General features: G+C 39.6%; 1 protein-coding gene across 2 annotated transcripts in view; it reads left to right on the forward strand.

Moving 5' to 3' along the window:
• BTBD8 (BTB domain containing 8) overlaps window positions 1–25,343 on the forward strand; it is a 127,415-nt gene that overhangs the window by 53,338 nt on the left and 48,734 nt on the right. For both annotated transcript variants that reach the window (XM_060202068.1, XM_060202067.1), the window contains one exon: window positions 11,200–11,289. In XM_060202068.1, coding sequence (XP_060058051.1) covers window positions 11,200–11,289 — 90 coding nt within the window. The remainder of the gene's footprint in view (window positions 1–11,199; window positions 11,290–25,343) is intronic.

The raw sequence follows: 25,343 nt of genomic DNA on the forward strand, positions 1-25,343 counted from the left end.
TTATATTTGGACCAAGAATCCTAAAAAATAGACTGAATAAAAAATTCTTTAGAGCTTTTCTGAGTAATCCAGGCCATTATTCTGCCTGGAGTAGTAAAACTAGTTCAGTTAACATCAGGAAACATTGAATAGCAGTGTTCTAAAGGAGAATGAGGGAGAAATTAGGACATCTCAACAGAGCCGGAAGCAACCTTGTCAATTAAGATTAAATCTAATCAAAAAGGAGAAAAATAGCTTTTGGCATGTTGGGAAATGAAAAATTTTGAAAAGATTTTTAATATACCTTTCCACCTATATTGTTATTAATATGCTCAGCTGAGGCATGTGTACTAATAGAGAATGCTTTGCAGACACCTATCTTGGTGAGATGAAAAATTGTGCCCATGTGCCAACAACTGTAGTGTAAACCATTAACGTCCCAATTAAAAAAATGCTTTCTCAGTTTCTATTTTAAGATTAGGGTATTTTTAAATACTTTTTTATTCATTTATTATTGATAGAGACATAAATTGAAAGGGGAGGGGGAGATAGAGAGGGAGAGAGACAGAGAGTCACCTGCAGCCCTGCTTACCACTCATAAAGCCTTCCCCCTGCACATGGGGACCAGGGGCTTGAACCTGGGTCCTTGTGCACTGCAGTGTGTACGCTTAACCAGGTACACCACCTGGCCCCTGATTAGGGTAGTTTAAGGTTTATATATTTAACCTTTTTAAGGTTTTTAATCTCATTTAGATAGAATTAGCTAGCATGCTATGTTAGTTCAAGTCTTCTGAGAAGCAGACATAAAGATATATTCGATTTCAAGAACCATATTAGGTAAATGCATGTGAGAGAACATGGGAAGGAATCCAGAGATGACAGGGAGAGCTGTTAAACTGCTGTACTGATCTGACCCTGAGTGAAGTGGAAAGGGAAGGAAGAAAGCTTGGAGACAACCATCTTAGATAAGCAAGGACAGAAAGGGAAAATAAAAGGTGAAACTTGCACTGGGCATGGTGTATTGCATCAAAGCACTCTGGGGAAGGAGGAAAAGGGATGGAATAGAGGGGCCCTGTGGTACTGGGGCATGATGATAGAAAAGGACTTATCTTGGGAGAGAGAATGTCCTGTAGACACCAGTCATGGGAAGATGAAAGGTTGTACTCTGAACTATACTATAAACCATTATCCTCTCAGACTACAGTGCAGATCTAAGAAAAGTTCACACTCATTCATTCATAAGTCAATACTCATTACTTTTTTGTTTATTTAATCCAGTTCAGGGTCTCAGGTTTGGAGTTATCTATGTAAGAAATCAGAATTACACAGGCTGTTCTTCCTCTATGTGTGCATGCACCCATACAAACACCTGCTTGTATTAAATAATTTCCCGGATATCTCTCCATACTTGATTCCCAGTTTAATTTCATTGAGCTCTTTGAACACTATTTTACACTACTTAATTTAGATATACTGTGACTGATTTTATGGCACACTTATTTAAAAAGAATGTGTGTTTTGATGTGCCAGAATAGATCTTTCTTTCTCCCTTTCTTTCTCTCTCTCTCTTTCTTTCTTGTTTCTTTCTCTCACTAGAGCACCGTTAGCTCTGGCTTCTGGTGGCTCAGGTAATTGAACCTGGGACTTCAGAGCCTCAGGCATGAGAGTCTTTTGCATAACCATTATGCTATTCCTCCACTAGATGTTATGCTTTATTTGAAATATAACTGAAATTTTCATTGGGATCCCATGAAATTTGAATTGTTTGTATATATATATTTGTAAAATGAGTATTTTGGCATTGTGCCACCTCCCAGACTACACAATTATAAATTGAATTATTTTCTTTCCCTTCCTCTTCCTTTCATTTGTTGTTGTTTAAGCTGGTTAAGCACACATGATGTGAAGCACAAGAACCTGACTGGGGGAGGGCTATGGGGAGGGGGGTATCTTCACAAGCCTTGAAGCAGGTTTGCAGGTGTCTATCTTTCTCCCTTTCTGTCTTCCCCTCCTCTCTCAATTTATCTCTATCTTACCCGACAACGTTAGGGGGAAAATGGCTGCCAGGAGCAGTGGATAGGTAGTGCAGTGCCCCCAGAGTTATTGCTGGGGCTCAGTGTTGGCACTCCAAATCCACTGCTCCTAGAGTCCAACTTTTTTCCATTTTATTGGATAGGACAGAGAGACAGAAAGGGGAGGGAGACAGAGGGAAAGAGAGACACCTGCAGACCTGCTTATTTTAAGTTTAAATCATACCTGAATAAATAAGGTCAATATATAAAAACAATTGTTCTTTTTTTCTTCTTCATTAGGGGATTAATGTTTTACAGTCGACATTAAATACAATAGTTTGTACATGCATAACATTTCCCAGAAAAAACAGCTGTTCTAATAACAGCAGCAAACAGTTAATGAAATAAAACTGAGAAAGAATAGTATTCAGGTACATATTTCATTATATATTTTAAAGATTATGTCTGTTTTCATAAGAGAGAGACTGAGGCTAAAGCACTGCCCAGGTTTGACTTAATGGTGAAGCTGAAGATTGAACTTGATACCTCTGGTGCCTCATGTGTGACAGGTCTGGTACATTACTTGTGGTAGCTCCCTGACACTGAATTTTTAAAATTTCTTTCACTCATTATTTGCATGTAGGAATGCAGCAGATGTACTTTAATGCAGTTGTTAGTTTTTTTTTAAGCATTTTATATTATTTACAAATTATGATTGCTTTACTTCTTTTCCAATCAGGATTGCTATTATTTTCTGCTAATTGCTATAAAACCTCTAAACTAAATGAAAGACAAGTAGTGAAAGTGGACAGCCTTATCTTAGACCACTATAATGTAGACATTGTTTCTGTGCATGTAGTTACACAGAGTTCTTACATTGTTTCACATTTTCTTTTTTTCTTTTCTCTGTGTTGTTCTATTTGGGTGTTTTTCACTGCTAGACTTTCAGCTCATTAACTCTTCTCACTATTCCTTATTTTTTACTGTTAATCCCCTTTATTGTATTTTTTTTAATGTAGCTAATGTATTTTTTCTTTTCTTTTTTTATTTTATTTATAAAAAGGAGACATTGACAAAACCATAGGATAAGAGGAGTACAACTCCACACAATTCCCACCACTAGAACTCCATATCCCGTCCCCTCCCTTGATAGTTTTCCTATTCTTTATCCCTCTGGGAGTATGGACCCAAGGTCATTGTGGGATGCAGAAGGTGGAAGGTCTGGCTTCTGTAATTGCTTCCCTGCTGAACATGGGCGTTGACAGGTCAATCCATACTCTCAGCTTGCCTCTCTCTTTCCCTAGTAGGGTGGTGTTCTGGGGAAGAGGAGCTCCAGGACACATTGGTGGGGTTGTCTGTCCAGGGAAGTCTGGTTGGCATCATGCTAGCATCTGGAACCTGGTGACTGAAAAGAGAGTTAACATACAAAGCCAAACAAATTGTTGACCAGTCATGAACCTAAAGGCTGGAATAGTGCAGATGAAGAGTTGGGGGGGGGGGGTGTCTCCCTTTTGTAGATAGCTAGTAGGCATATCAGACTTCAGGCTCAGGGGAAAAAAACAAAACAAAACAAAACAAAAAACTAGTATAGCCACAGGACCTTTGGAATATAGCTCATTTATTTTTAAGTCCAGTGTTTCTTTTCAGAGTTTAAAAAAATATTTTCTCTGTCCTTATTCTAAAGCTCATTTTGTTGATTGTTTTTATCTTTTTCATATATTCAACACTTATATAATTGTTGCTTTATATTCATCGAACTACCTAGTTTCATTACATTTTAACTTTTCTACTTTTGTTTTAATTCATCATTTGTGGCAAACTGTGATTCTTGATTTTGTTTATGATTACATATTCTCTGTGTTTGGTTGAACCATTCCACTGCTTGTTGTGTAGATCTTATATCAGCATTTAAGGCCATTGGATATAATCCATGGATATTTACACAGAATACTGTGGTGTCTGCTGTTTTATGTACTGAGACTTCTGCATTTGTTTTGATGTCAAGGTAGGCTAGAAACTGAGATAGTGAGGAGCAAAGAGGTTACTGTTGGAAAGTACTACAGATTTGCTACTAATTTTAGAGCTGGGTGGGGCAGGTTCTCCAAATTACCTTCCCTTCTAGGCTGGTTCCATAGTCCAGTTTTTCCTAGACGCTTCAAATTATCTCTTATCTCTCAACTGTCGTATTGTCTCCAGTATCAAGAGTACGGAGTATTGCTCCATTCAGTCTTTGCTCCCTTGGCTGTTTGTTTATTTATAAAATGGAAATACTGACAAGACCATAGGATAAGAGGGGTACATTTCTACACAATTCCCACCACCAGAACCCTGTATCCCAGCCCCTCCCTTGAAAGCTTTCTTGTTCTTTATCCCACTGGGAACATGGACCCAGGATCATTAGGGAGTGCAGAAAGTGGAAGGCCTGGCTTCTGTAATTGCTTCTTCGCTGAACATGGGTGCTGTTGGGTCAATCGATATTCCCAACCTTATCTCTCTCTTTCCTAGTGGGACAGGGCTTTGGAGAGGCGGGGCTCCAGGACACATTAGAGAGGTCGACTGCTCAGGGAAATCAGGTTGGCATCATGGCAGCATCTAGAACTTGGTGGCTGAAAAAGCATTAAGATATAAAGCAGAGGGGAGAATACAGGTCCAAAAAGGATGACAGAGGACCTGGGGGGGGGGGGTTGTATTGTTATATGGAAAACTGGGAAATGTTATGCATGTACAAACTATTGTATTTACTGTCAAATGTAAAGCATTAATTCCCCAATAAAGAAATTTAAAAAAAGATATAAAGCAGAACAAATTGTTAAATAATCAGGAATCTAAAGAATCTAGCAAATGAGATTTGGGGTCTCTATTTTGGAAAAAGCTAGCAGGTTTATTTAAGGTATATTCCAAGGGGCTCATGACTTTACTAATTTTTGCCTGAGTCTGACAGCTAACGTGCCTGTGGACCAAAACTATTATCTAGGGAGCTGGTATCAGAGTTGGAAAAAAGACTAGAAAGCTGAATCATGGAAGAAAGTAACTCCCCAAAATGGGAAAAGTGTATAAATATTGTTAACTGTAAACCCCACCAACTTGATCTGGGGCCCATATTCAGCCCAGGAGCCTGTGTAACCTCTGCATCCCTGTCAGCCTAAGCTCGCATTCTATGGTCATGGCTAGGAACATTCTAGGCTGCACTAATTTCAGGACCCAACATCTTTGAGTAGTAGAGTATGTTGGCCCTACTTCCCTTTGGAGAATGAAACAATACCTACCATTGTTGATCCACATTGGGAGCAAGGTTTTATAGGGGCCCACAGAGGGGTCCACTATGTTGTTCCTGATGGAAATGACTAGTGACTATGGAAAGAGGTGTTGGTATGCCTCTAAGACCCCTTCTGTTTCATTGGTTTAATACCCCCTGCTTAACACTGTATCCTATTTACATAACTACTGTATTCTATTTACATAACCACTGTATTCTATTTACATAACCACTGCAGGGCATTGGTTTAATCCCCACTGGTTCATGATGTGTTTTTGCTCCGCCCCCTCTCGTAGTACACCCTGATTTGCACCAGTCACTTTTCCCTCCACCCTCTCTCTGTCACATCCTGTTTACACCCTACTTGGCAAGTATATTTAGTTTAGTTTAGTTTAGTTTAGTTTAGTTTAGTTTAGTTTAGTTTAGTTTGGCTTAGATTGTGCTGCATTCTACATGAATAAAGAGATACTGCGTACAGCTCAGCCATGAGTCCCTGGTCGTCTGTCTCCCGTCAGTGAACCTCAGCCCGACAAAGAGGGATCTGTTAGAGGTCTAGGCCCATCATGTCTGTGTGGGAATACCACGATTCCCTGACTAGAGTCCTGGTGATGGGGTGGCCTGGTAAAAGAGCCATCATTAAAGTCTGCTGGTTTCTTGCCCTTATCCAGCTTTGTAGTCGTTACTTTGTCTCACAAGGTTAGCCTTGAATTGAATGATGGAAGTGAAATAGGATGTAGATGATGAGTGCATCTAGGTCTAAGTAGAAACTATTTCATTAGGTACTTTATGGTGTCTTTTTAGGTCTTTTTACTTGCTTGCTACACTATTGAGTCACTGCAAACCATTGTGCACTTTTGCTTTAAGGTTTATATTTTCCCCTAACTTATGGATATATATGTACATAAGTGCTATCTCATGGGCCCTGGTCTAAATCTAGGTTTTGAGGCTTTGTTAGGAAGTGCAGCACCTGGAATGGAATTAAGGAGTACTGTGAGCTAGGAAAGGTTTCACCAGAGTAATGGAGCTGGAGGGTTGACATTCCACGCCTTGGCTATTTTCTAACTATAAGGCAGTCACCATTGCTGGCATTTCTTTTCTCCAGAGCTTTGGAGCTCTGCTCCCCAGTGTCACTTTGCTCTTCAGAGAAAAGTCTGTTTGTTTTTTGCCTAGCAATGCTTGCTGCCTTCACTGATGCAGTCCCTAAGTATCTAGAGTCCTTGATTTGGGCATGAGCCCTTCAGTCATATTAACTCCATATTACAGGCTTCTTCCCTCTCATGACTCTGCATTTGGATGACACACCTGGTGATCTTGTCTTATACTTCTAGTATCTTCTATTTCTCCCTGTAAAGACACCAGCAAAGAGGTTGCTGTTGGAAAGTACTACAGATTTGCTACTAATGTTTGAGCTGGGTGGGGCAGGTTCTCCAAATTATAAAGATGGTGACTTGGAGACAACACCTGGTATGAGCTCTGCAAGGAGGCTGCTTTAAACCTGGGAATCCCAGGTTAGGGTAGGACTACTGGGCCAGTGGTGAAGGACAGCAGGGCGGGTCAGGGTGGAAGGAAGGAAGAGCCCTATAATCCACCCATAGATTGGCAAACAGAGACCGAAAAGGACAAAGGAAACAGCGATTCGGCCAGGAGTTTTCCATTTGGCTATTCTCTCTGCACACCCCCTGCCCCAAGACCAATCCCACACCAGCTGCTCCTAGTAGGCCTCCTGTGGAGCTGATTTATTTATCAAGATTCCAGGCTCAGCAGGAGTGTCATTTTAAGGAGGAAGGATATTTCCCCCAAGAAAAGGCACTTTTTTTTTTTGGATTTTATAATAATTATATGCTTTTAAATATTTTCTTATTTATTCACTTATTTATTTACTTTTAATTTTATTCATAAAATGGAAATACAAGACTGTAGGATAAGAGGGGTCTATTTCCACACAATGCCCACCCCCCAGAGCTCCATATCCAATCCCTTCCCTTGATAGCTTCCCTATTCTTTATCCCTCTGGGAATATGGACCAGGTGCAGAAGGTGGAAGGTCTGGCTCCTGTAATTGCTTCCCCACTGAACATGGGTATTGGAAGGTCAGTCCATACTCCCAGCCATCTCCCTCTTTCCCTAATGGAGCTCTATCTGAGTGACAGAATATCTGACCAATCAGGGCCTCAGTTTTGCCTGGGTTAGCTTACCTGTCCTTCTTCCCTCTACCTCTTGAGTTTGTTTGATAGTTTCTTCTTATAATTGTTTGTTTTTGCTTGGTTTAGGAAGGAAACTATGACTGTGTGCAGCTAATCTGGAGTGGTTTAACCTGCAGAATGACTATTACGGGTTTTTATTTTTTATTTTATTATTTTTATTATTTGCATTGTCTGTTTTCCCTCCTCTCCAGGTTGACCAAAATTAGCTGTTGTTGCTTTTTCCATTGATAGGTAATTGGGTGTGCTATCTATTGTGGGAGGAACTTGCTTCTCTTTCTTTTCTCCACTTTTCTTATTCTTTCCTCCTTGTTTATCCAAAAGGTTTTTCTTTCTTTAACTCTCTCGCTTTCTATATTCTCCCTTCCTTCCTACAATCTCTTAAATTTATGCTTGATAATGAATTTTTGTTACTGTCTGTTCTTGCTTTGTATTTTTTTCTGATATTGTTGTTGTTTTGTTTTTGCTTTTGGTTTGTTTTGCTTTTGGTGGGGAGAGTTTTTGTAGTGAACAGGTTTTGACTGAACTGCATTAATCATCGATTTTGTTGTTGTCGTGTTTTATTTTTATTTTTATTTTTTTAATTTGTTATTGGACAGAGACAGAGAGAAATTTAGAGAGAAGGGGGAGATAGAGAGGAAGAGAGACAGAGAGATGCCTGCAGACCTGCTTCACCGCCTGTGAAGTAACTCCTCTGCAGGTGGGGAGCCAGGGCTCGAACAGGGATCCTAACCAGTCCTTGTGCTTTGTGCCATGTGTGCTTAACCTGCTGCACTACCGCCTGACTCCTTCTTGTATTTTATTTGCTGAGGTTTGTGGCCTCAGTTGTAAGAGCCCTTTGGTTTAATGGGGCTTTTCCTCACTCAACACAAGAACTGAACATAAATAGCCAAGGCACAAAAATACAAAACACACCCATAAAAAAAATACGGTCAAATCAAAAGCAACTAAATCATCTATGGCAATGAATCAGGACAGAAGCCCAGAAAAAAATTCCAAATAAAGCAGAAGCAACTATAAAGGAAAATATCCAAGTACTAATTGACCTACTAATCACATAAATGAGGACAGCTACTGAGGAAAAAGCTACCAGAAATAGGGAAACAACAGATGAGACCCTTGAGGAAAATCCTAGCTACTTCAAGGTAATTAGAGAACTGAAAACTGAAATAGCTCAGCTAAAAAAGGCCAACTAACAGAACAAGCTAATGCTGTAACAGCAAGATAAAAAAAAAAAAAAAAAAAACAGCTGAACTGAAGAAGGAAGCTGAAGGAAGAGAAAGCAGATTAATAGAAGCAGAAAACAATTAGCTAGACAGAGGATGAGTGAGAGAAAACTAAGAAGGAGGTAAAAGAGCTAAAAAAGAGATTGAGAGACACTGAGAACAATAGCAGAGACATATGGGGTGATCTAAAAAGAATTAACATTGGCATCATTGGCCTACCAGAGGAAGAAAAAGAGGAAGGGGAAGCAAACATCCTAGAGGAAATAATAGAGAAAAACTTTCCAGCCCTAAACAGCAGAAAGGACATTAAGACTCAAGAGGCTTAGAGATGCTAGCCAACCAGATACAGCAGTATATCAAAAAGATTGTTCATCACAACCAAGTGGGATTTATTCCAGGAATGCAAGGCTGGTTCAGTATGTGAAAGTCAATCAGTGTCAATCACCACATCAGTAAAAGCAAAACCAAAAACCACATGATTATCTCAATAGATGCAGAGAAAGCATTTGACAAAATCTAATACCCATTCATACTCAAAACGCTACAAAAAAATGGGAATAGATGGAAAATTATTCAAGATAGTGGAGTCCATATACAGTAAACCTACAGCCAACATCAGACTCAGTGGACAGAAGCTTAAATCATTTCCCCTCAAAACAGGGACTAGACAGGCCTGTCCATTATCACCATTATTCTTCAACATAGAATTGGAAGTTCTCACCATAGCAGTCAAGTAAGAGAAAGAAATCAAAGGAATACAGATTGGAAGGGAAGAAGTCAAACTCTCACTATTTGCAGATGATATGATAGTATACATAGAAAAACCTAAAGACTCCAGCAAAAAGCTACTGGAAATCATTAGGCAATTATAGCAAGGTGTCAGTGTACAAAAATCAGTGGCATTTCTTTATGCAAATACTAAGTCTGAAGAAGACGATATCCAGAAATCACCCCCATTCACTGTCACAGCAAAATCAATAAAATATCTAAGAATAAAACTGACCAAAGAAGTGAAAGACTTGTATACTGAAAACTATGAGTGGCTACTCAAAGAAATAGAAAATGATACAAAAAAATGGGAAGATACCCCTTACTCATGGATTAGAAGAATTAATATCATCAAAATGAATATTCTACCCAGAACCAATAAAATATATTTTTAAAAAGAGTATACTGAGGCTGGCACATGGGTTAAGTGCACATGATGCAAAGTGCAAGGACTGCTGTAAGGATCCTGGTTCGAGCTCCAGGCTCCCCACCTGCGGGGGGGGGGGGGGTCGCTTTACAAGCGGTGAAGCAGGTCTGCTGGTGTCTGTCTTTCTCTCCCCCTCTCTGTCTTCCCTTCCTCTTGTGATTTCTCTCTGTCCTATCCAACAACAACAACAGCTATAACAATAACAACCACAAGTGTATCAACAAGGGAAACAAAAATAGGGAAAATGGCCTCCAGGAACAGTGGATTCCTGGTGCAGGCACCAAGCTCCAGCAGTAGCCCTGTAGGCAAAAAAGAAGTATACCATTGTTCTCAGCATTTTACTTATTTATATACCCAACACTCAAAAATAATGCCTATAATGAACTAAAGTCAATAAATACTTGATAAATTAAAGAATGAGTGAATTAAAGCATCCCCATTCAAGCCCCCAGCTCCCCACCTACAGGGGAGTCGCTTGACAAGTGGTAAAGCAGGTCTGCAGGTGTCTATCTTTCTCTCCCCCTCTGTCTTCCACGACTCTCTTCATTTGTCTCTGCCCTATCCAACAACAATAATAACTACAATAATAAAATAACAAGGGCAACAAAAGGGAATAAAGAAATATTTTTTAAAATGAGTGGATTGACATTTTACCTGAGAAAATAAAATTTAAATTCAAAATATTTTTTCTATCACTTTTTCATACTCAAGATGTATCTTTTCCTGAACGTTATTAGAGTTTTATTCTCAAACTCTGGATCTTTAGAGTCTCTTACTGCCATTTCCATAAGATATTGAACAGCAGGTTTTGGCCTTTATATTTTCACTTGTAAATGATTTATTACTCTTATTCATGGAAATAGTTTCAGTTGAAGTCAGAAGAAAGGAACTTTCAAAAGAAAAAAATTTCAATAAAAAGAACATTGGCATTAACATGGTACTCAAATAATCAGGACATAAGGGCGATCTGACTGTGATATCAGTCACCCCATTGATCACTAGGGTTGATTCATTTGATCTTGCTGGCTAGGCAGGTGTCCCCTTCCTCCTTCACCACTCTATATCCATCCCTCCCAAAGTTTCACAATGGGTAAAGAGGACAGCCTTCCCCAAATAGAGACAGACCAGTCTTTGGTAAAAGATAAATGAGTAGCTGTAGTCCCCTGCTAGAACCTCCAAACAAGCTCTCAACTGATCAAATTATGTAGGTATATGTATAGGTTTATAATTTTAATACAATAATCCTAACAATAAAAATAAGAGAAGTAGATTAACATGTTTTAAGAGTACATAAATGCTTACCTGTGTTTCTCTCCCCCACCCCCATTTAGGGCTATTTTAAGTGCCAGATCTCATTATTTTGCTGCGATGCTGAGTGGTTCTTGGGCTGAAAGCTCCCAAGAGTATATAACTCTTCAAGGGTAAGTATAATTTTTAAAAAATATTTATTTATTTATTCCCTTTTGTTGCCCTTGTTTTATTGTTGTAGTTGTTATTGGGTAGGACAGAGAGAAGTGGAGAGAGGAGGGGAAGACAGAGGGGGAGAGAAAGATAGACACCTGCAGATCTGCTTTACCACTTGTGAAGCGACTCCCCTGCAGGTGGTGAGCCAGGGACTGAACCAGGATCCTTAAGCTGGTCCTTAGCTTTGTTCCATGTGCGCTTGACCTGCTGTGCCTGACTCCCAGCTAAGTATAATTTTTACAAGTTAGCTTGACTGCAAATAATATGTTACACAAAACACTTTTCTTTTTTCAATATTTACTTATTTGTTAGAGACAGAGAAATCAAGAGGAAAAGGGATAGAGAGACACCTGTATCAGAGCTTCACCAATCATGTAACTTCTGCCCTGTAGGTAGGGTCTAGGGGTTTGAACCTAGGTCCTTGCACATTGTAATATGTGCCCTCAATCAGGTTCACCACCTCCTGAGCCACACAAAATACTTTTCATGAATATGATTCCCATTATGGTCAGTGAAATATTTCTCACATAGAATTCATGGAGTACATTTTCCCGAAAAATGAGTTGTAGAGGGAGCATTTAGAAATAGAAATATTACATGAATATTCTCAGACTTCAATAAGAAAGTACAACAGATATTTTTCTCACAATTCTACAAGGTGTTTGTCTGGTGAGAGCTATCCTCTTAGATTCTTGGGTTGTAGACAGCAACTTCTGCTATGTTGTAAAATAGCATTTCCTCAATATATTAAGGAGACTAGAAGAAGAGATTATTCTCTGCTGTTTATTTTTAGAAGGGTACTAACTCATCATAGCAGGATAGGGCCCTGCCTTGTTGCTTCCTTTGTATTTATTTACTACCTTAGAAACTCCATCTCCAAATAGAGCCATACTGGGACTTAGGGCTTTAGTATTTCATTTTGGGTGTATGGAAAGGCACAGATATTCAGAACATTTTAGTTTTCACTTTTTCAGGTTTTTTTTTTTTTTTTTTGTCGTTTGTTTACATTTTAGTTCTTTAAGAAAAATTTGGGTAGTAGTGAATTTAAAGGATTTGTTTTTTTCTAGTCTACATGGTTGTTTGTAATCAGTATAAATTGCCAAGACAGTTATTAAGAAATATACTATTTAGTGCATTTGTAACTGGATTTATTTTTTCGTATTTTAGAAGGTTTTGTTTCCTCAGGCTAGTAAATTATCATACAAAGTTTTATTTTGAGTTTTCTTTCTGTGCGCTGTCTGCATGGCTATACTCTCCAGGGAACTTGTTCTTTTGGGATTCATATTTAACAAAGATATATCCATATTGAAGTGAGGTAGGTTGGATATTAACATGAAAGGAAAAGATATGATACATTTATTCTGGATTATGTTTGAAGTGCTAAATGGATAACTATTAAAAACCATCCAAATTAAATCCTTAGCAATCAGAATACTTGCTTCAGTAGATTTTGCCAGTTGCCAATCATGTTGGACTGAATTAATCTATTCCTCTTTCTGAAACTATTAAGGTAAATAACTAACTATAAAGTTTCCTCTTATAAAGGCAAAAAATGCACTACTTCTTTAATTGGTGAAATAGAACTTTAAAAAAAAAAATCACAAGTGAGAATCCCTGTGAGAATCTATAATATAACATATGGGGGAGGGCTTTCTCAATAGACATGTTGCCTGGAAGAACTTCTAGAGCATTTTAGCCCTATATTACTCTCTCCATTGATGTCTCCTTGACTGGGCCAGTCTTTGCCAGAAGCTTGAATGTAGAATGGTGATAGTAACAATTTTCAAATAGTGGATACATGGAAAGCATTGCTAAATTCATTTTGAGCATTCATTTGTCACATGGCCTATAATTTTGAGTCTTCTAGGTTATAACTGTCACATTCCTTTGGTAACTAAACCATCCCCAAATGCTTCTTGTTTTTAATTTCTCTGTAAAAAATGAATTCTTAAACATTATTTGAAGAAAATCTGTATTTTCTCCTATTTTATTCATTTGAATTATGGCAGTACAGTTTCAATGCATGGGTGATGGTGTCTTTTGCAGCCTGTATTCCAGATATTTCCATCAACTGCCACCACTCATAATTTTAATTATGCATCCGTTGAATCATATGGTTTATAGTACATTTTGTAAAAAAAAAAAAAAAAAAACTAATGAGGGACTGGATAAGCGCACATGCAGCAGGATAAGCGCACATGGCACAAAGCGCAAGAAACAGCATAAGGATCCCAGTTCAAGCCCCCAGCTCCCCACCTGCAGGAGGGTCGCTTCACAAGCGGTGAAGCAAGTCTTAAGGTGTCTATCTTTCTCTCCTTCTTTCAGTCTTCCCTTCCTCTCTCCATTTCTCTATGTTCTATCTAACAACAACAGCTATAACAATAATAACAACAACAAGTATAACAAAATGGGAAAAATAGCCTCCGGGAGCAGTGGATTTATAGTGCTGGCATGGAGCTCCAGTGATAACCCCAGAGGCATGAAAGAAAGAAAGAAAGAAAGAAAGAAAGAAAGAAAGAAAGAAAGAAAGAAAGAAAGAAAGGGCTGCCTTTAAAATGGGCCAGAAGATGAGACACCTGTGTGTTAAAGACTATACTGTAAACCATTAACAACCCAATAAAACTTAAAAAAAAACTAATGAAATCATTTTAAAAGAATCAATAATGGAGAGTAAAAAGTGCATTAACCACTAGTTTTTACTTGATACTGTTGCTAAAATAAGCTTCTAATTAATTTTTTCTACATGCATAAAATGCTTATACATGAAAGTTTGTTTACCTTCTGGTTTTTTTTTCCCCCAGTATCCCATTAACAGTATAAAAATATAACATAAATTGCTTTGGTGACATTTTAAAAGTACCATTTGAATCTGATCCTGTTGTTTTTCCATTTAAATGCCTTTTTAAAACCTTTTATTGACTTACAACATTGTATTTTGGTTGTACATCATAATGGTTTCATATATGTATATATTGTGAAATGTTACTACAATAAGTATAGTTAGTATTCATTATCAGAATTAGAATTTTTTTTCTTGTGATTAAGACTTTTTTTTTTTTGCCAGCAGGAATCTGACAGCTTTTTTTTTTTTCCTTTTCTTTGCTAGAAGAGGTGAAAAAAAGGGAAGAAGGAGATAGAAGGAGAGATACCTGCAGCAGTGTTTCACTGCTTCTGAAGCTCCCCACACCTCACCCTGGCAGGTGGGGACTGAGGGGCTTGAACCCTGGTCAATGCATATGGGAGTATGTGCACTCTACCAGACATTCCACTACCTAGTCCTCTCAGTTTTGTTGATTGTTAGTTTCTAAGTTTTTATTTATTTATTGGTTAGAGACAGAGAGGAACTGAGAGAGACGGAGGTGACAGAGACAGCGACACCTGTTCTCAAAGTTTCCCCATTGCTGGTGGGAACTGGGGTATGAACCCAGGTCCTTGCACACTGCAGTCAATGTTCTACCCCAGAGCTATACGCCCATGGTCCTTGCACACTGTAACATGTGCACTCAACAGGGTGCTACACTGCCGACCCCTGTTGTTTGTTTTCTACAACAGAGAGGCAGAAAGAGAGGGAGTGAAAAAAACCACAGCACCACAGCTTCCTTCAATCTGGTTGTGGTCAGGCTTGAACGAGGATGACTCATATGGCAGTACTGCACACTAAATGAACTATTTTGCTGTCCCCTAACCCCCATGTGGTGAGTGTTTTTAATGTCTTTTTCTCATAACAACTTTATAGTACAAGATACAAATTTGTTACCTACAATCACCAAGCTGTAATTTTTTAATTTTATAACTGTAAATTTGTACCTTTTGACTACCTTCACTCTTTCATCCAGTTCAGTACCCCTAGCATCTGACAACCACCAGCTAGTTTATAATTATGAAAAATGATATATGCCTAAAGAGTTTATTATCCTATAGGTAAAATGAATGTGTGGATGGATCAGTTGGTAAAATTTTATCATCACTGTTGAAAAACAGCTTGAAAGATGTATCTTACTGATAAGACCTTTTCCTTTATGGTGTAATTGAAATATCTGCACAATAAAAAAAAAAAAAGCATACTTCAGGGTCCTAGAAATAGCTCACCCAGGGAGTCAGGCGATAGCGTAGTGGGTTAAGTGCACGTGGCGCAAAGCGCAAGGACTGGCCTAAGGATCCCGGTTCGAGCCCCCGGCTCCCCACCTGCAGGAGAGTCACTTCACAGGTGGTAAAGCAGGTCTGCAAGTGTGTATCTTTCTATTCCCCTCCTCTCTCCATTTTTCTCTGTCCTATCTAACAATGACGACATCAATAACAACAACAATAATAACTAAACAAGGGCTACAAAAGGGAAAATAAATAAATATTAAAAAAAAAAAATAGCTCACCCAATAGAGATCAGGCTTTACCATGACCAAGGACCTAGGTTCACCATATGAGAGCATCATGCAAAAGGGAAAGCTTCACAAGTGGTGGAAAAGTGCTGTGCAATTCCTCATTTTCTTCCTCTTCCTCCCTCTTTGTTTTTCACCCTTTATTTACAAAACAATTCACTGGGACAGTGTAACTGTGTAGGTGCCAAGCCAAAAACCTGGCTGTGAAAAGAAAGGACATTGTTAGCTGTAACCAGATTCTAAATGCCAGTGAGTGCATATGCTGAATATATGAATATCTACCACACTGAAGAAATCAAAACTTTCTTATGGTCATCTATTCTTGAGGTAATTTAGACTATTCTTACCTTCTTCTTTTTAAATCAGTGACTTTCATACTTTGTCTGATAGAACCCTACAGGTTCTGGTAAATGTTAGAGAACAAATGGCTTGGGACTGGAATCTGAGAAGAAAAGATATTTGAGAAATGTCGGGCAGCCCCCTTGCTCTGATGCTGTGGTCTATTTACATAATTATTGTTTTGCCCGAGACCCGCCCTGCCTGCAGGGTATTGGTTAATCCCACTGGTTAGAACCTTCACAACAGCTGCTATGGATGTTTTCTACCTTCAAGCTCTTTTCTCTAGCCTCTCTCCTAGCCATTTCCTTTTCCCACTAGCCACTTCTGGTTAAAGATATATATATATATATATATATATATAAAGGCATTGTCTCTAATCAATAAAGGCATTGCATTGCGTTCCCGCTTTGCCACGAGTTCCTGGTTCTTTTCTCCCATGTCACTGAGTAAGCAGCAGCCCAGGTTGACTCCGGTCGAGTTCTCTCCAACCCAGAGAGCACGTGCCCAGGAAGAAACACCCACAACGCTAGCCCAGCAGAGAAAGAGTTTCTTCAACCAGGGTTACTCTTTCTTTATCTATTTAATATTGTTGTAGCTGATTGTTGCATTTAACTGTAGGAATAAAGACAAAGGAACTTGTTTTTCCCCTTAATTTATTTAAGCACTCCTCTGCCAGGCTAGCTTCGCCAGAGAGAGAGATGAGGAACTCGTGGGGGCATGGAAATACAATTCATATTGATGCGACGCCCCAGAGTTGGGCATGAGCACAATGGGTTTAGGCCACGTGGAGCTAGCAAAATGGCCTCCTCCCGCTATGCACGCCAGCCCTTCTCCAGGTCTTCTCCAGGTTGGGACACGGAAGAGAAAAAGAGCGAAACCAGGAACAGCAGTGGGTTTTATGGGATAAAAACTGGAAGTGGCAAGTCAGAAATGGAAATGGCTAGGAAAGAGGGTGGAGAGAGACAAAAGGCATGCTGGGAAGGTGGAAGCATCCTTAGCAATGGTTTTAACTGAATTAGCAATACCCTGAAGGGATAATGTGGTGGGGATCTTTCAGGCAAAACGGTGATTATGTAAATAGACCATAGTGTCAGCAATGGAGCATGGAGCAGAGCAGGTGGGGGCTGGCTTTAAGGCTAGACACTCCTTATATATTATCAGATTAAACATTCAAAACAACCAGCATTTAAATGAAGTCTTTGTATTTTATTTTATTTTAATGAGTGAGAGGTACAGAGAGAAATACCAAAGCACTGCTTGACCACTCAGCTCTGGCTCTTGGTGGTACTGGGACCTTGGAGCCTCAGGCTTGAAAGTTTTTTCCATAACCATTATACTGTATCCCCAGCCTAATGAAGTCTGTTTATTAAGGGATCAGTATACAAAAAATAAAATAGCAAAAATAGTGTCATCAACTATGTTTTTCCCTCACCTGTGATATCTAATATTTGACTTATGATAGAGAAATGTTGTGTGTGTGTATGTGTCTGTCTGTTTGTCTTTCTTCTTACAGTGTCTTGACTACTACTAACCTATTTGTTGAAAGAAAAACAAAACTTAGTTGTCAAGCTGGTTTCAAAGTGACATCCATGTAAGTAAATTGTGCATTGCATAATACCAGCAGAATAGTGCTTTCTTACACACTGCTCTTAGAATTTCCCCTTCATGTCTGTAGTGGAAAGCAAAGCTTTGCTTCTTACTGACTTATCCTACCCACAGCTGCTGTGTCAGCAGTGGAGATTTACTCCTAGTGAGCTTATTCACTTCTACTGTGTTTTGGGGTTGAGGTTGCATTTCCTTTTGTGTCCACTCTTTTATCTTGCTTGATAAAGCAAGGTTTTCTAACATTAAATGAAAGGGTGGGGGAGTAGGGTCCTGCAGTTGTGCACCAGGTTAAACTCACATAGTATGAAGCACAAGGAACCACACAAGAATCCCAGTTGGAGTCCCTGCACCCCACCTGCACAGGGGGTCGCTTCACAGGTGGTTGAAGTAGGTCTGCAAGTGTCTTTCTCCCTCTCTATCTCTCCCTCCTCTCTCAACTTTTCTCTGTCCTATCCAATTAAAAAAATAGAAAAAAAAAATGGCCCCTAGGAGCAGTGGATTTATAGTGCTGGCACTGAGCCCCAGCGATAACCCTGGAGGCAAAACAACAAAACAAAAAAAAAAGAAGGGGGGAGTATATCCTGACAGATACTTGCCTTTATCTACATCCTTTGTTGTTATTATGCCATATTTTGCTTTCATTTTTGTATCATATATCAAAGAGATTGTCTCAAATTACCCACCCAAAATATTATTAATATCGTAAAATCTGAGGCTAGAAAATTTGGGAATTTTCATTAAAAAAAAAATAGTCTTCTAGGAATGTTCACTTCAAATTAAAGCAACCTTTAAAATATCTTATGCTTACATGAACTTATAAATCAAAGCCAGTGTTTCTATTGATAATATGGTATGGTAGAAAGATAGCGGACTTCAGTGTCTACACAGACAGCTGTACATGCAATCCTAACCTGTGTGACATCAAGGATGTTATTAATCCTCTGAGTTTACTAAGGCTGTTGAAAACACTTAACAAGATAAACAGTGTCCTGAAAGAACCATATCTATCTACCATAGCAGATATGGTAGGAAGAACTATCTTCCATAGCACTGGATACATAATATATACTTCTCATTAACACTTCTGTTTTTTTTTTCTTTCCTTAAACGAGATTGTCCCAATTTTATTTTTTTAAATATATATTTATTTATTCCCTTTTGATGCCCTTATTTTTTTATTGTTGTAATTATTATTGTTGTTGTTGATATCGTTGTTGGATAGGACAGAGAGAAATGGAGAGAGATGGGGAAGACAAGAGAGCGGGTGAGAAAGATAGACACCTGCAGACCTGCTTCACCACTTGTGAAGCGACTCCCCTGCAGGTGGGGAGCTGGGGTCTCGAACTGGGATCCTTAAGCTGGTCCTTGTGCTTTGCGCCACCTGCACTTAACCCGCTGTGCTACAGCCCGACTTCCTGCCCCAGTTTTCTTTACAGTTTCTTTTTTTTTTTAATTTTTTTAAAGATTTTTTAATATTTATTTCCTTTTTGTTGACCTTGCTTTTATTGTTGTTGTAGTTGTCATCGTTGTTGGATAGGACAGAGAGAAATGGAGAGAGGAGAGGAAGACAGAGAGGGGGAGAGAAAGAGAGACACCTGCAGACCTGCTTCACTGCCTGTGAAGCAACACCCCTGCAGGTGGGGAGCCGGGGGCTCGAACCAGGATCCTTATGCTGGTCCTTGTGCTTTGCACCACCTGCGCTTAACCCGGTGTGCTACTTCCTGACTTCCTGTCCCATTTTTCCAAAGAAATGTACTTAAATCAAGATCACTGCTAATAGTGGGAAAGCAATACCAGCTTTGCATGTTCAGCAACCTTTTAGAATTGTGTTATGGTTACAAAAGCAGGATTGTTTTTTTCTTTTTTATTTATAACTTTAATAGCAGTTTATTAAAGAAATGTTGATTTACAGATTTGTTGTCACAGGGGTACAGTTCCATATGTTCCCAAGATAGGTGTCAGTATGCATCATCCTCCATCAAACTGTCATCCTGTTCTATCATAGGGCACAGCTCCTCCCACCCACGTTCACCCTGCTCCCATCCCCAGACCCAGCAGTATGTTTTCTGCGATAAACCATGGGTGGGAGGACTGTACTTACAGAAAAGAATTAGAATACCTTTAATGAATTGGCCACTCAGTTGTAATGCATATATTTTTCAAGAGAAACAGTTTTCAGTCCAATATTATAGGAATATTAGAGTGTTATCACCCTATTCCTATCCTTATTCCAGAGTTGGGAGAGATGATAGTGCTATAGATGGGTGGGCATTCTTCTGTTCTGGTGAAGAGGAAAGTTTCCACATTCTGTTATGGAACGTGAGCTACTGCCAGCATTTCTGTAAAGAAACCCCACATATTTCCATCTTATATAAATAGATGTCTTCCAGTGGTGGCTTGGAATTTAAGAACATAAATTTAGATTCTCTCATTCCCTCTTAAGAGATTACCAGGATTCCTCTCTACCTTTAGGAAGATCTTTTAAAATATAAAGGTCATATTTATATTTTGACTAATTTTTTTAACTTTTTTATTATCTTTATTTATTGAATAGAGACATCCATAAATCGAGAGGAAAGGGGGTGGTAGAGAGACAGATAGAGAGACACCTGCAACTCTGCTTCACCACTTGCAATTCTTCCCCCTACAGGTGGGTACTGGGGGTTCAAACCTGGGTCCTAGCACATTGTGACATATGTGTTCAACCAGGTATGCCACCACCTGACCCCTTGACTAAAAATTTTTATGCCTTTTCTCTCTCTCTCTTTCCTTCCCTCCCCCCTTTCCTCTCGATTAATGAGGTTTGGTGCCTGCATAGCAACTCCACCTGAGAGTCATTTTTTCCCCTTTCCCTTTCTTTTTTGATAGAGACAAAGAAATAGAGAGGAAGTGAGATAGAGAGGAAGAGATACATGAATCACTGTTCCATCACTCATGAACACTCCCCGCAGCTGGGGACTGGCTTCTCATGCATGGTAACTTGTGTGTTCTATTCAGCATGCTCCTAGCAGCCATTTTCCCCTTTTACTTTCTTTTCTGGGAGATAGAGACAGAGAAATAGGGAGATAGATAGATAGATAGATAGATAGATGATAGATAGATAGATAGATAGATAGATAGACAGACAAACAGATACCCACCCACCCCGCACATCACTACTCTTCCACTCATGAAACCTCCCCCTACAAGTGGAAAGTGGGGGCTTGAAACCCAGGCCACTCCTCACTCATGGTAATACACACGTTTTACCAGGTGTGCTACCATCCAGCCTCTCAATGCTGGAGAGTTTAATAAGAATTAAGCCCAAGTGGGCCAGGCAGTGGCACAGCAGGTTAAATGCACATGGCACCAAGCACAAGGACCAGGTAAAGACACCGGTTCGAGCACCCAGCTCCCCACCTGCAGGGGGGTCGCTTCACAAGCAGTGAAGCAGGTCTGGAGGTGTCTATCTTTATCTCCTCCTCTCTGTTTTCCCCTCCCCTCTCCATTTCTCTGTGTCCTATCCAACAATGACAGCAATAACAACAACAATAATAATAATAACAATGATGAACAAAGGGCAACAAAAGGGAAAAAAATTGCCTCCAGGAGCAGTGAATTCGTAATGCAGGCACCAAGCCCCAGAGATAACCCTGGAGGCAAAAATTTTTAAAAAATTTTTTGAAAAAGAATTAAATCCACATTCTTTTTTTTTTTTAATTTTTTATTTAAGAAAGGATTAGTGAACAAAAACATAAGGTAGAAGGGGTACAACTCCACACAATTCCCACCACCCAATCCCCATAATCCCCCCCCTCCTATGGTAGCTTTCCCATTCTCTAGCCCTCTGGGAGCATGGACCCAGGGTCGTTGAGGGTTGCAGAAGGTAGAAGGTCTGGCTTCTGTAATTGCTTCCCCGCTGAACATGGGCGTTGACTGGTCGGTCCATACTCCCAGTCTGCCTCTCTCTTTCCCTAGTAGGGTGTGTCTCTGGGGAAGCTGAGTTCCAGGACACATTGGTGGGGTCTTCAATCCAGGGAAGCCTAGCCAGCATCCTGGTGGCATCTGGAACCTGGTGATTGAAAAGAGAGTTAACATATGAGGCCAAACAATTTGTTGAGCAATCATGGATCCCAAGCTTGGAATAGTGGAGAGGAAGTGTTAGGGAGGTACTCACTGCAAACTCTAGTGTACTTCTGCTTTCAGGTATATATTTTACAATAGTTTATGGATACGTCTGCACATAAGCTCTCTCTCACAGAAACTGGTGTATATCTAGATTATGGGACTTTGTTAGAAAGTGAACTACCTGAGATGAAATTAGAGTGTACTATAAAAGGAAAGGTCTCACCCGAGTAATGAAGTTGAAGGGTTGTCATTCCACACGTGAAGTCTCTGGATACAGTCTGAGGTGAAGCATATTGAGGTGGCAATCGTTGCTTTGGTTAGGTTGTGATCAGCGGATGCAATATTATTTGGTTTGGATTGGGAGATGCATACAGGAAAGTGGGCCCTATCCAAGGGTTCCAGGACTGGGGGAAGTAGGGGCTCTATAGTGGAGATGTGAGGTTCCTGCTGTCTTAGGGTTCAAAAAGACAATCGATAGTTAATATTATCATCACTTTATTTGTTAATTGGGTTAACTTTGAAAAGTCCCTTTGTTATGGTTTGCTGTACAGTACCCAGTAACTTGTATATAGCTGTGCTATTGGATGCTTCTAATCTACTTGGTCTAGGCTTTTGAGAGAGTCCGCATATCAAATACACAGCCTATATATTAAAAAGATTCAGTTTGTCTTTTGAGAAATTTTGAGACATACAATTGATTTCCCCCTCTCATATTAATTAACTACTGATTTATATGTCTACATTTTGCTAGGAGTGTACATAAACACCATTCCCACCACCAAAGGGCTGTGACCCATCCCTCCCGCCCACTTCCACCCCCCACTGGCCCAGGAAGCTACATGTCTACCCCTCACCACTGGGTTTTTACTTTGGTGCCCTACTTTTAATTTAGTCAGATCCTGCTTTTAGCTTCCCTTTCAGATCTTCTTAGTCAGCTTCTGTTGATGAGTGGGATCATCCCATACTCATCTTTATCTTTCTTTTTTTTTTTTTTTTTTTTTTTTTTTTTAAATATTTATTTAATTTATTTATTCCCTTTTGTTGCCCTTGTTGTTTTATTGTTGTAGTTATTATTGTTGTTGTCGTCGTTGTTGGATAGGACAGAGAGAAATGGAGAGAGGAGGGGAAGACAGAGAGGAGGAGAGAAAGATAGACACCTGCAGACCTGCTTCACCGCCTGTGAAGCGACTCCCCTGCAGGTGGGGAGCCGGGGTTCGAACCGGGATCCTTATGCCGGTCCTTGTGCTTTGCGCCACCTGCGCTTAACCCACTGCGCTACAGCCGGACTCCCCATCTTTATCTTTCTGACTTAGTTCACTTAACATAATTCCTTCTAGCTCTGTCCAAGATGGGTCAGAGAAGGCGGGTTCATTGTTCTTGATAGCTGCATAGTATTCCATTGTGTATATATACCACAGCTTTCTCAGCCACTCATCTGTTGTTGGGCACCTGGGTTGCTTCCAGGTTTTAGCTATTATGAATTGTGCTGCTATGAACATAGGAGTACACACCTCTTTTTGGTTGGGTGTTATGGTGTCCTTGGGGTATATCCCTAGGAGAGGAATTACTGGGTCATATGGAAGGTCCATGTCTAGTCTTCTGAGAGTTTTCCAGACTGCTCTCCACAGAGGCTATACCAATTTACATTCCCACCAGCAATGTAAAAGGGTTCCTCTGTCCCCACATCCTCTCCAGCATTTGTTGCTGCTGTCCTTTTTGATGTATGCCATTCTTACAGGAGTGAGGTGGTATCTTAGTGTTGTCTTACTTTGCATTTCTCTGACAATCAGTGACCTAGAGCAGTTTTTCATATGTTTGTTAGCCTTTTGGATCTCCTCTGTGGTGAATGTTTTGTTCATTTCCTCTGCCCATTTTTGGATGGGGTCATTTGCTTTTTTGGTGCTAAGTTTGCTGAGCTCTTTATATATTTTGGTGATTAGTGTCTTGTCTGATGTCTGGCATGTGAAGATCTTCTCCCATTCTGTGAGGGGTCTCTCTGTTTGTTTAATAGTTTCTTTGGATGTGCAGAAGCTTTTCAATTTGATGTAGTCCCATTGGTTTGTTTCTGCTTTAGTCTTCCTTGCAATTGTAAACCCACATTCTTTACCAAACCATAGAAGACCCTATATAATCTAGCTCCTGGGCTTCTCTCAGACTACCCTAATTAAACTAGCTATATTTCAACTATCCAGTTTCATACATATATGCACATATATGTATGCACACATACATGTACACATGCACAAATGTATGCATATGCATACATATGCATGTATGTGCGCAGTATCACTGAGCCACTGCCCAACCTTCACAGGCAGTGAAGCAGGTCTGCAGGTGTCTATCTTTCTCTCCCCCCCTTCCCCTCCATTCTCCATTTCTCTCTGTCCTATCCAACAACAGCGACATCAATAATAATGATAATAATAACTACAACAATGATGGAACAACCAGGGTAACAAAAGGGAAAAAATGGCCTCCAGGAGCAATGGATTCATGGTACAGGCACCGAGCCCCGACAATAACCCTGGAGGCAAAAAAAAAAAAAATCTCACTTTATCTTTTCTCAACACACATCTACAAGGGCTTTTTGTACCAAAATAATTCCATCACTTTTAGTGAATTATCCTTCCCCCTCCCTTTTTATAAATTTCAGATAGTGGTAAAGGAGAATTTAAAACTTGGTGGTGGGAGTGTTGTGTGATAATTATCCTGGAAAGATGAGAAATTATATCTTTTTTAAAAAATATTTATTTATTTATATTCCCTTTTGTTGCCCTTGTTGTTTTTTATTGTTGTTGTAGTTGTTACTGTTGTTGTTATTGATGTTGTCATTGTTGGATAGGACAGAGAGAATTGGAGAGAGGAGGGGAAGACAGAGAGGGGGAGAGAAAGATAGACACCTGCAGATCTGCTTCACCACTTGTGAAGCTACTCCCCTGCAGGTGGGGAGCCGGGGACTTGAACCGGGATCCTCACGTCAGTCCTTGACTTTGCACCACGTGTGCTTAACCCGCTGTGCTACCGCCCGACTCCCAAGAAATTTTATTTATGTGACAACAACTGTCTTCTAAATCATTTCCCTAACAAAACAAAACAAAACCCCCCCTCACACACACACACACACACACATACACAAACATATATATATAGAGAGAGAGAGAGAGAGAGAGGAGAGATACCACAGCATGACTCCACCTTTCATAAAGCTTTTTCTGAAGCAGGTACTCCTATATGGTATCTTGAGCTCAAACCCATGATTTTTTTTTTGTTGGTTTGTTTTGTTTTAATTTCTTTATTGGGGGGATTAATGGTTTACAGTTGACAGTAAAATAAAATAGTTTCTACATGCATAACATTGCCACATAATAATACAACCCTCACTATGTCTTCCTCTGCCATCTTGTTCCAGAACCTGAACCCTACCCCAACCTATGTTTTCACACATGATAAAGTGTGCACTCTATTGTGTGGAATATTCCTCAGTACTTAAATTATCTTCTTTATATATTTATTCACATTTTAATGTCCTCCTTTTAGAGTTTAAGGTACTTGTATCTTTAAGGTCTACAGTATAGCCTGTAATT

This window comes from Erinaceus europaeus, chromosome 11, assembly GCF_950295315.1.
Source record: "Erinaceus europaeus chromosome 11, mEriEur2.1, whole genome shotgun sequence".
Taxonomy (NCBI): Eukaryota; Metazoa; Chordata; class Mammalia; order Eulipotyphla; family Erinaceidae; genus Erinaceus; species Erinaceus europaeus.